General features: G+C 47.0%; 1 protein-coding gene across 1 annotated transcript in view; it reads left to right on the plus strand.

Annotated features, from left to right (window-relative positions):
• Nucleotides 1-12,009, plus strand: part of Pik3c2g (phosphatidylinositol-4-phosphate 3-kinase catalytic subunit type 2 gamma) — a gene marked incomplete at its 5' end in the record, with an annotated part of 34,302 nt that overhangs the window by 17,535 nt on the left and 4,758 nt on the right. The window contains 3 exon segments of the mRNA XM_042673359.1: nucleotides 2,000-2,108; nucleotides 6,242-6,317; nucleotides 7,671-7,765. Coding sequence (XP_042529293.1) covers nucleotides 2,000-2,108; nucleotides 6,242-6,317; nucleotides 7,671-7,765 — 280 coding nt within the window.

The following is a 12,009-nucleotide window of genomic DNA, read 5'->3' on the forward strand; positions in this document are numbered from 1 at the left end:
CTCAAAGAGGGGCAGCTTCCTTCCTCTCCTCCATCTTCATTCCAGTAACCAGAATCTTCACATCATCCGAGGGTCTAAAAGTGCTCTGAGAACCAGAAAGAGGCAAACCAAATTACTAGTATTAGAGCCGGGCATCGTTTTGTTGTTTGTCAGTCCTTGGGCTTGAACTCAGGGCCTGGGCGCTGTCCCTGAATTTGTTTTGCTCAAGGCTGGGGCTCTACCACTTGAGCCACAGCACCACTTCTGGTTTTCTGGTGGCTCATTGGAGATAAGAGGCTCATGGACTTTCCTGCCTGGGCTGGCTTTGAACCATGATCCTCAGATCTCAGCCTCCTGAGTAGCTAAGATTATAGGTGTGACCAACCCACACCCAGCCAGGCATAGTTTTTCATGCCTGTAGTTCCAGCCACTTGAGAGGCTAAAATAGGAGGACTACTGTTCAAGACCAGCTGGGCAAATGTATATTAATAAGACCATAGCTTATCCTTTTGAGATATATGTTACATGTCTATTAAATTTTGTTTGTGTGCTGGTCCTAAAGTTTGAACTCAGGGCCTGGGCCTTTTGCTTAAGGCTTGTATTTTACCACTTGAGCCACAGTCCCACTTGTGGCTTTTTGGTGGTTCATTAGAGACAAGAGTCTCACACACTTTCCTGCCTGGGCTGGCTTAGAACTGTGATCCTCAGATCTCACTCAGCCTCCTGAGCAGCTGGGATGACAGGCGGGAGCCACCAGCAACCGACTATACATTCTTGACTCGTGATATTGGTACTAATTTTATAATAACTAAATCCAGATGCAAATGTTTAGTCAATTAGAACTTAGGGGTTTTTTGCTAGTCCTGGGGCTTGAACTCAGGGCCTGGGCGCTGTCCCTGAGCTTCTTTTTGCTCAAGGCTGGTGCTCTACCACTTGAACCACAGCTCCACTTCTGGCTTTTTCTGTGTAGTGGTACTGAGGAATTGAACCCAGGGCTTCATGCATGCAAGGCGAGCACTCTACCGCTGAGCCACCTGCCCAGCCCCTAGAATTTAATATTTTGATCTGCCATAAACTCTTTTTTTATTAGAAGATAATGATCTAAATGTATTAACATTTTGCACTTCCTTGATATTTCTAACAAGAATCAATAAATGAGATAATAGAGCCACTTAGTCATAAATCTCACAAAAGAGAGGGTGCACCTAGATGCCGGTAGCTCACGCCTGTCATCCCAGCTACTCAGGAGGCTGAGGTCTGAGGATCGCGGTTCAAAGCCAGCCTGGGCAGGAAAGTCCATGACACTCTGATCTCCAGTAAACCACCAGAAAACCAGAAGTGGCGCTGGAGGCCAAAGTGGTAGAGCACCAGCCTTGAGCACAAAGAAGCTCAGGGACAGCGCCTAGGCCCTGAGTTCAAGCCCCACAACCAGCACAAAGAGAGAGAGCGGACAGAGACAGAGAGACAGAGATCCGGAGGACAGCAATCAGAGGACTCCGTGGGGTGATTCCTAACTAGATAGCTGTTTGCAACAAAATGTGTCACAAATGTCCCTTCTAGGAACCGGTCCTGCTTGAGTCTAACTCACCCCCAAGATGCAGCTTCAAATAGTGCAGAGCGAAGTCTATGAGTCAGGAAAGCGCTACTGACTTTGTTTTCCAACAGCCTGAGGCCAGCTGGGAAACAGATGTCACTTGGTAAATAGGCCTAATTTAATTAGCTCATTTATGTCTGTGCAAGTCCGGAAGAAATCATATCATCTGAACTCTTTCTTGGGGCGGGGGGAGGGGGGAGAGACCAAAACCAATAAACTGTGGACTATTTATTCAGCCCCCACATGGATGAAAAGAACAAACCTCAAGGACGTATAAATTAATGTCCTGTTCAAGGCAATCAGGGGTTTGATTCCGGACAGCTTGCCTACCCCGCACCACCCCAGTCCCGCAGACCAGCCCGTGAGCAGCTCCCGAGGCGCAGAGGTGCATGTCCACGCCGTGACTCGATTTCCCCTCTCCGCCAGGTTCCCACACTGGTGGCACTTACCCTTCATGAGCTCGCCTCGCAAGAGATTCCGAGACCTGAACCGGTACCTGGAGGGAATAACGGGCGGATCGAGGGCCGTGGCCGACGTATGTATCTCAGGGGCCCGGCAGGGGTGTTGGACAGGTGCTAGATGCTTCCACCGAGAGTGCTCACAAGGGGCTGGGGGAAATGCAGAGATGTTCTAGGCCCTTAATTCGGCCCCCATTGTGGTTTTACACACACACACACACACACACACACCATGAATGCACAAAGCCAAAGGCTCTCCCCCATGCCCGGGGAATCCATCATCTTCTGTTCTATTCACTGTTCCATTGCCCATGAGAATGAACCAGGAAGGGACCCTCTTCCAGAATCTTCTAGAATATTCCAGCTAGGAGGCTGGACATCTTGAATAACTTGGATATCTTGAATAACCACCAACCTGTTTCTAATAGTATTTATTCCTCTGGGTCAAAGGGGAAGAAAGAGAGGAAAGTTGGGGAGAAAGAGGAAAGAAAGAAAGAGGCCGAGCACTGGTGGCTCACGCCTGTCATCTTAGCTACTCAGGAAGCTAAGATCTAAGGATCCCTGTTCAAAGCCAGCCGGGGCAGGAAAGTCCATGAAACTCTGATCTCCAATGAACCACTCAGAAAACCAGAAATGGAGCTGTGGCTCAAGTGGTAGAGCAACAGCCTTGAGCTGAAGAGCTGAGGGACAGCGGCCAGGCCCAGAGTTCAAGCCCCACAACCGACAAAAAAAAAAGAAAGCAAGAAGAAAGAAAGAAGGAAGGAAGGAAAGGGAGAGAGAGAGAGAAAGAAAGAAAGAAAGAAAGGGAGAGAGAAAGAAAGGGAGAGAGAGAGAGAGAGAAAGAAAGAAAAAGAGAGAGAGAGAAGGGGGAAGGGAGGAAGAGGAGGAAAGGGAAGGAAGGAAGGAGGGAAAGAAGGAGGAAGGGAGGGAGGAAGGAAAGAAGGAAGGAAGGAAGGAAGGAAGGAAGGAAGGAAGGAAGGAAGGAAGGAAGGAAGGAAGGAAGGAAGGAAGGTACAACCTATAACATTATCATGCCTTAATGCTAAAATTCAAATTCAGGTTTCCAATATATGCTAAACTTATTTACTGCAACTATTTTAAAATATTCCATCTCACCATACATAACTCTGCAAAGATTTTTTTTTTAATTTATATTACGCTCTTGTTCTACGTGACTTCAGGTGAAAAATTTCGAATTTGCTTCAGAGAAGAAATTAGACAGATGAAGACAATGCAGGATATATCTTACCCTCAACAAGTTTATAAGGTGGCCACAGTACTGACAAGAATATAAATAAAAGATGATGGTAAATTGGAGAAAGAAAAGAGAAAATATACCTCAAATGGGAAATTGGACAGTTCCTTTTGCTGCTTAAACTTTTTTGTAGGGCGGTTCATGGGACTTGAACTCACAGAGCTTTTATTGCTTGAGGTTGGCGCTATACCACTTGAGCCACAGCTCCACTTCGGGCTTTTTGGTGGTTCATTGGAGATCAAAATATTTCCCAGACTTTCCTGCCCTGGCTGGCTTTGAACTGAGATCTTGGATTTCAACTTCTCTCTTGTACCTCTCCTTGGTAGAACTGTAAGCTGAACTAAATGGAATCTTTATAAAGAATATTACACACTTATTATAAAAGTTACAGCGACATGGGACCACGTTCAAGTTGATTGACATACACGAATAGTCCGATGTGTTTGTTTTCTCTTAACACTTTTTCAGCCGTGTTCACTGGGATTTTTTTTTAGCCTGTCTCAGTACTGTTACACACTCCTGAAAAGTCTGGTTAAGTAAGGAATGAGACCACTGGTGGTGTAAGCACTGTTTGGTGTTTCTTTTTGGTTTTTTTTTTTTTCTTTTGAAGCAGAAATCCAGTGTTAGAATAAATCCAGATGAGTAGATCCCATCTTAATACGGAGTACGTGCTGGGGTACTGTGGCTCACACCTATAATCCCAGCTACTTAGGCAACTGAGATGTGAGGATCGTGGTTCTCAGCCAGCCTGGGCAGGAAAACCTGTGAAGACTCTTTATCTCCCATCAAGCAGCAAAAAGCCGGAAGTGGAGGTGTGGTTGAAGTGGTAGAGCACCAGCTGGAGTGAAAAACTCAGGGACAGTGCCCAGGCCATGAGTTCAAGCCCCAGGACTCACACACACACACACACACACACACACACACACACACACACACAAATACAGTGAGCATAGGGATTCTTGTTTCCAGCTTGATGCGCCCAGATGTTAATCCTTTGTCAGTGCATTTCTGCCCAGATGTTAATCCTTCCTGTGTCAGGAATTTCTACTTCTCGTAAGCTGCAGCCTACGTAGTTCGGATGGCACCACCAGCAGGTCTTGCGTGTGCAATCGAGGTCTTGCGTGTGCAATCGAGGTCTTGCGTGTGCAATCGAGGTCTTGCGTGTGCAATCGAGGTCTTGTGTGTGCAATCGAGGTCTTGCGTGTGCAATCCGTGATGCCAGGCGTATTTCTCAGTCTGGTCAAGTTCTGGTGACGCTGGAGAGTCAGAGTTACAGACGATTCTTTAGAAGCTGACAGCTTTCTTCTTCGAGTCCATGCGTGGAACTCTAACTCGAATGCAGTGCTCAGAACAGCACCTCGGGCCAGACATCTTAATAAGTTACCTTATGAAGGAGGCAGTAACACGCAATTACTGTTCAGCTGTGATTTAAAAAGTCTCACGGGAGTTTCTTAAATTCCCATTTTCACAGCCTTTCCTGGTGTCTGAGAGAGAAAGAGAGAGAGAGAGAGGGAGGGAGGGAGGGAGGGAGGAAGGGAGGGAGGGAGGGAGGGAGAGAGATTTGGCTTATTGTTTTAACTCATAAAACTGAATCTTTCCACCCATTCTGAATGTCGGCTGGGCCAGTTAATAAATGGGAGCATTTTAGATGCTGTTTGAGGGAAAAGAAAAATGAATCTCAGCATTGTATTCCATTTATTCCAGTCTGGATGAAGGCTTTAATTTTTTTTCTATAATTATTTTGGTAACCAGAATACGTTCAGATGATTTGGGGGAAAACCAGTTAGGTTTTATATCGATCTACTCGCAAAGAAAGAAAAAAGATCGATAGTTTTAAATTACAAATGATTTAATATAATTGGTAAACAAAATATGAATAAGAATGTTAAGCAACCCCAAACAGCCACTGATGAGGACTTGAATTTAAAACTGTTCCGTTCACCTCCACAGCGGTTCTTCATTATCTGAAAAGCTGTTGTTGGTTTGTTGGTTTGCTTGTTTCATTTAAAAGCAGTTAGGGGCTGGGCAGGTGACTCAGTGGTAGAGTGCTCGCCTAGCATGCATGAAGCCCTGGGTTCGATTCCTCAGTACCACATATACAGAAAAAGCCAGAGGTGGCGCTGTGGCTCAAGGGGTAGAGCACTTGAGCAAAAGAAGCTCAGGGACAGCGCCCAGGCCCTGAGTTCAAGGCCCAGGACTGGCACCAAAAAACAAACAAACAAAAAGGAAACCATGAGGTGATCATTTTCCTGAATGTGGATAGATTTCTCAAAAACAGGGTCATATTGAACAACCTTAGAAGTGATCGTCCTATGGAAAGAAAGAATTGATACCTGGCTAATTTATGATGATAGGTAGAGATAGATAACTGGGTGGATGAGAATATTTGCGTTCGTAACGGACGTGATTAATATTTGAAGACAGGTCTTGTGTCTTTTGATGACAAGTATTGATCGGCCAGAAGTCCTGCATTATCTATGAACCTCAGTCTTGAAAGCTCACTGATCAACCAAGTGAGGAAAGGTTGTGTGACAACCTGGGGATGATTAGAAGCTCAGGGTTGGTGAGCAGGTGAGTGAAAAGCTCTCACAGACTTCTAGAATAATCACGTACGAGCTGGGGGCCGGAGCTCCTGCCTGTCATCCCAGCGATTCAGGAGGCTGAGATCCGAGAATCACGGTTCAAGGCCAGCCCAGGCAGGAAAGTCCGTGAGACTCTGATCTCCCATGAACCACCAGAAAACCGGAAATGGTGCCGTGGCTCACGTGGTAGAGCACCAGCCTTGAGCAAAAAATAAAATAAAAAACTCAGGGACAACGCCCAGGCCCTGAGTTCAAGCCCAAGAACTGGCACAATAAAAGCACACGTGTACAGCAATATTCTCAAGGGACAGCCGATAAGAATAGCAAATAAACAGAAGAAATGAATAAATATGCATGTTGTCTTGTCTTTCAGAGTGATTGTGTGCTTAGCTTTTTTCTCTCTGAGCCTGTACAACAAACAATTGAAGAATCTTCACTTGTGGACCTAAGTAAGTAAATTCATCATAATTCACTAATAGATGATAGATACATAGATAGAGAGATAGACAGACAGACAGATAGATAGATACAGAGATACAGAGATGGATAGATGACAGACACTTAAAAAGAAAAATGATGGATAGATAGATAGATAGATAAATAGATAGATAGGAAGATAGGTTAAGAGATAGATGATAGATAGATAGAGAGATAAACAGACAGATAGATGATAGATAGATAGATAGATAGATAGATAGATAGATAGATAGATAGGTGACCTCCATTTAACCACAGAAAAAGCCAGAAGTGGAGCTGTGGCTCAAGCAGTAGAGCACCAGCCCTGAGCAAAAAAGCTTAGGGACAGCCCAAGGCCTGAGTTCAAGCCTCAGAACTGGCACACACACACACACACACACACACGAACCATTGGAGTGTGGTGGGATGAAAGGAATGGCTAGGATGTCTAGCTCTGGCTGCATGGGTGATTGAGCCACGCTGGAGGAACGTGGCGCGTTGCATGGATGATTGAGCCACGCTGGAGGACCGTGGGGCATTGCATGGGTGATTGAGCCACGCTGGAGGACCGTGGCGTGTTGCATGGATGATTGAGCCTCGCTGGAGGACCGTGGTGCGTTGCATGGATGATTGAGCCTCGCTGGAGGACCGTGGCGCGTTGCATGGATGATTGAGCCACGCTGGAGGAATGTGTCGTGTTGCATGGATGATTGAGCCTCGCTGGAGGACCGTGGGGCGTTGCATGGGTGATTGAGCCACGCTGGAGGAACGTGGCACGTTGCATGGATGATTGAGCCACGCTGGAGGAACGTGTCGTGTTGCATGGATGATTGAGCCACGCTGGAGGACTGTGGCACGTTGCATGGATGATTGAGCCTCGCTGGAGGACCGTGGCGCGTTGCATGGATGATTGAGCCTTGCTGGAGGACCGTGGCGCATTGCATGGATGATTGAGCCACGCTGGAGGACTGTGGTGCGTTGCATGGATGATTGAGCCTCGCTGGAGGACCGTGGCACGTTGCATGGATGATTGAGCCACGCTGGAGGACCGTGGTGCGTTGCATGGATGATTGAGCCACGCTGGAGGACCGTGGCGCGTTGCATGGATGATTGAGCCTCGCTGGAGGAACGTGTCGTGTTGCATGGATGATTGAGCCTCGCTGGAGGACCATGGCGCGTTGCATGGATGATTGAGCCTTGCTGGAGGACCGTGGCGCGGGACAGCATTTGCACGGGGCCTGAAGCGTCTCTCCCACGCGCGCTCTGTCTCAGGCCCTGGGCGTTGGCAAAGCCCCGTGGTGTGGGACCCCCCAGTGATTCTGTGGACTTTCCACCGTTTCCGTCAGGTCAGGAGCCGTCAGACAAGACCCCCAGGGTGCAGCTGCTGATGTGGCATGAGGGCACGAAGCTGACCGTCCTGGTGAAGCACGTGAAGAACGTCGTAAGTGGGGAGCTCACTGCCTTGCCCATGTCAGCCAGAGTATCCGCGTAGTAAGCCGCGTGTCCGGATCAAGGAAGTCCCATGCTTTTGTCTTAAGATTGTCACCGTCCTCTGATGTAAGATTATGCACTATTTTATTTTTGGCCAGTCCTGGGGCTTGAACTTGGGGCCTTAGACCATCCCTGAGCTCTGTCACTCAAGGCTGGTGCTCTACCACTTGAGCCACAGCGCTACTTCCTGGTTTTCTGGTGGTTCATGGGAGATCAGCGTCTCACAGACTTTCCTGCCCAGGCTGGCTTTGAACCTCGATCCTCAGATCTCAGCCTCCTGAGTTGCTGTAGGTGTGAGCCTGGCTGCTTATGCGCTATTGCATGGGGTGGGGGGAATCCTAAGAGAAAAATTAGATTTGTGTCATCGGTTAATTGTCAAGAAAAGGATCACCAGCCGGCTCTAAGAAGGTGGAAATGGCTGAAGATAGAGGGCTTGGTCCTTTCAAGAACAAAGCTGGGGGGGCTGGGACTGTGGCTCAGTGATAGAGCGCTCACCTAGCATGCATGAGGCCCTGGGTTCGATTCCTCAGTCCCAGATACACAGAAAAAGCCAGAAGTGGTGCTGTGGCTCAAGTGGTAGAGCGCCAGCCTTGAGCAAAAGAAGCCCAGGGACAGCGCCCAGGCCCTGAGTTCAAGACCCAGGACAGGAAGGGAAAAAAGACACACACACACACACACACACGATTTATATTTACACATACACTGTACATAAGTTCTTTTAACCTAACATTTCTTAATATTCTATTGTTTTATCCCATGCTTAAAATCATAGAGATTGATGTACTCATAAATAATAGCAGACCGAGTCTTCATTTCCCAACATATGAGCTTCTTCAACAACTGTTAGTCTCATTCAAGATGGCTTTATGTTTAAATACATGTTATAAGGTTAATATGATTTCCTTAGCCTTCAAAGTCATCTAGTTAGAAAGTGGATAGTTGCCTCAGGAAGGTTGCCACTCCTTAGCACGTTCTGGAAAATTGCCTATTGAAGTTGCTTTCCCTGGCAAATAAATCATCATCAACGTGGCGACATTATTCGACGGCCAGGCCTGGTTTTTGATCAAAGGCCGTGTTAACCCACGTGGCTGCCCATTTCCCCCCCCTGGACAAATTCCCAAATCGCCTTTGACAGCTTCCAGAATTGCATTTTACGCTCGGATGGAGTTGCGCTACCAGTGGGGTATGGAAAAGGAATCTGAGACAGGCCTTGGGGGTGGAGGAACAGAGAAAAAGCAAGAGGGAGAGTCAGAGCCAGACAGAGAGAGAGAGACAGGTGGAGAGACAGAGAGAGACAGAAACAAGAGACAGATGGAGAGAAAGACAGAAAAAGAAACAGAGAGAGAAACAGATGGAGAGAAGAATCGAGACAGAGAAAGGCAGAGACACAGATGAAGTCAGAGAGACAGAGACAGAGAGAAACAGATGGAGAGAAAGACAGAGAGACAGAGAGAAACATGGAGAGACAGATGGAGAGAGAGACAGAGACAGACTGGTGTATAAAGTCATGGGCAAAAGTGGCGCTGTGGCTCAAGTGGTAGAGCGCCAGCCTTGAACTGGAGACCATAGGGACAGCGCCCAGGCCCTGAGTTCAAGTCCTACGACCGACAAATTAAAAACAATTAAAGTCATGGGCAAATGGCCAATGTCTCACCCCCAGTGACGGTTGAGAGCAATATGGCAGCAAGTGGAGCCTGCCAACGTTGCTCTTTTTTGTTGCAGATTGCTTGGTTTCTTCGTGTGTGTGTGTGTGTGTGTGTGTGTGTATTAGCAATGAACTTTCAAAGTCTTTGAAGGCAGAAAGTATTCTGATCCCTCTCTGTCTCCCTATCTCTGTCTCTGTCTCTCTGTCTCTGTCTCTGTCTCTGTCTCTCTGTGTCTGTCTGTCTCTCTGTGTCTGTCTGTCTCTCTGTGTCTCTCTGTCTCCTCTGTCTCTGTCTCTGTCTCTCTGTGTCTCTGTGTCTCTGTGTCTCAGCCGATGAACAGTGCTAGATGCCGACAGGTAGATGTTTCAGTCTCTGGCCTCAGCCATCACCTACCTGTGATCTGTGTCCGGCGTTGGTGTGTGGAGGTGCTGGGGACAGGTTTCGCCTGTGTTTGAACCCCTGACTTCACACCAGGCGTGGGAAAGGGCACGTCCACACACAAGTCATTGTGCTCCTGTACGTATCTTTAACACACGCTCTCCTTTCATAAAAGGACCTTTCTTTGTTCTTTTCTGAATGGCCGGCCTGCGCTTCAGTATTGCAATTTGGCATGCTCACAGACCAGAAGTGCTTTTTTGTCGGGTGTGTGTGTGTGTGTGTGTGTGTGTGTGTGTGTGTGTGTGTGAGTGTGTGTGTGTGTGAGTGTGTGTGAGTGTGTGTGTGTGTGTGTGTGTGTGTGTGTGTGTGTGTGTGATGTTCAGTTTCTAGCACTGACCTCCAGTTTTGATCATTTTCTCATACTCTAGTCATTGTCCAATGATTATTTTTTTTTCCTCTAAAGCTTGCATTATCCCATGATGGCAAATGTTTAAACAAAGAAAAACCAAAAAAAAAAAAAAAAGATGGGAAACTTCTCATAAATTATTCACGGGAAGATAATGACCTATTAAATTCAATGAAGCCTGGGGCTCACTTACAAGAGGTCTCGAAGTGTCTGCTGTCTTTAAACCTCTTTACCTTCAGCATATTGATATTCTTTAGAAAACTTGATCTGGAATGGCTCTGAGTTCTTTGCCTTTTTTTCTTTTTCTTTTTGGTGAAGCATCAGAATAGGGCCATGGGTTTTATAAGGGGAAAAAAATCTCCAATAAAATCTTGACAATAGTACCGGCTTGAGACGGACACCAATGGCTCCCGCCTGTCACCCCAGCTACTCAGGAGGCTGAGATCTGAGGATCGCGGTTCAAGGCCAGTCCGGGCAGGAAAGTCTGTGAGACTCTTATCTCCAACAAACCACCAGAAAACCAGAAGTGGTGCTGTGGCTCAAGTGGTAGAGCACCAGCCTTGAGTGAAAGAGCTCAGGGACAGCGCCCAGGCCCTGAGTTAAAAAAAAAAAAATCTCTAGGTAACATGAGAAAACATCTCATTGTTCAGCCTGAGAATTTGCCAGATGGAGAATTCTCCATTCCCAAACTTGCTGATGCCTTTCTCTCTTCCAGGCTCCGTGTATGAGTACGTTAAAGTCTTTGCAAAGGTCATAAGACAGCCAAAGTTGTTAAAATTAAATAAAACTCAAGGTAAAAAGACAGCTGGACAAGTGGGGGTTATTTAATCATTTTAAAGTAAAATGATGGCATGCACATAAAGTAAAATTTGCATCGATGGAGGGGCAGGGAGGAGAATGAGGAGAAGAGAGCTAGTGATTTCTTTGGTAAATTGTGGGAGATGTTAATGGAGCAGGATTTGCTGCCAGAGCCGCGGGTGGCGGGAGGGAGGGCGGGGGGGGGGGGGCGGGGGGGGGGAATGATATTGAAAAGCTACATGGAAGTGGGGGAAATTTTCTCCTGAACCTTGAGAAACCAATGTCAGCATTTAAAGCTGTTGAAGTCCCTTTTGAACCCTGATGCCTGTGGTCCATGCACCCAGGTCTTAAAGGGAAATCTATGCTCTTCTATCATTCTATAAAAAGACTCCAGGATATTCAAGGTCGAGTCAAGGTCACTGACACCAACACAGAAGCCCAACGCTCCAACGTGGCTAAAAGACAAAAAGAATGCTTGGTATAGACGGATGCACTAAAGAATTTCCTTTTCCCCTCTACTCTTACTTTGACTTGCTCCTCCAGGCAACCCGTAGTTGGTAGAAAATTCGAGAAAGGTAGGGATGTGATCAAATCGGCTTCATGAGAAAGTTGAAACTCATTCAAGATATGAAGAATAAAGGGAAGATGGAGACGAGGGAAGGATTCAAAGATGATTCAAATCCTTTCTGAGCCCCGGGTAGGGGGGTCCACGCCTGTCATCCCCGCTGCTACTCAGGAGACTGAGATCTGAGGATCATGGTTAGAGGTCAGCCTGGGCAGGAAAGTCTGATCTCCAATGAGCCACCCAAAAAAAAACAGCAGAAGTGGAGCTGTGACTCAAGTGGTAGAGCGCCAGCCTTGAGTCAAAAAGCTCGAGGTCAGTGCCCAGGCTCTGAGTTCAAGTCTTCAAGTCCCAGGAACAGCGCATACACACACACACACACACACACACACACACACACACTT

The sequence above is a fragment of the Dipodomys spectabilis genome, unplaced genomic scaffold (assembly GCF_019054845.1).
Source record: "Dipodomys spectabilis isolate Male_0828 unplaced genomic scaffold, ASM1905484v1 ptg000807l, whole genome shotgun sequence".
In the NCBI taxonomy this organism is placed as follows: domain Eukaryota; kingdom Metazoa; phylum Chordata; class Mammalia; order Rodentia; family Heteromyidae; genus Dipodomys; species Dipodomys spectabilis.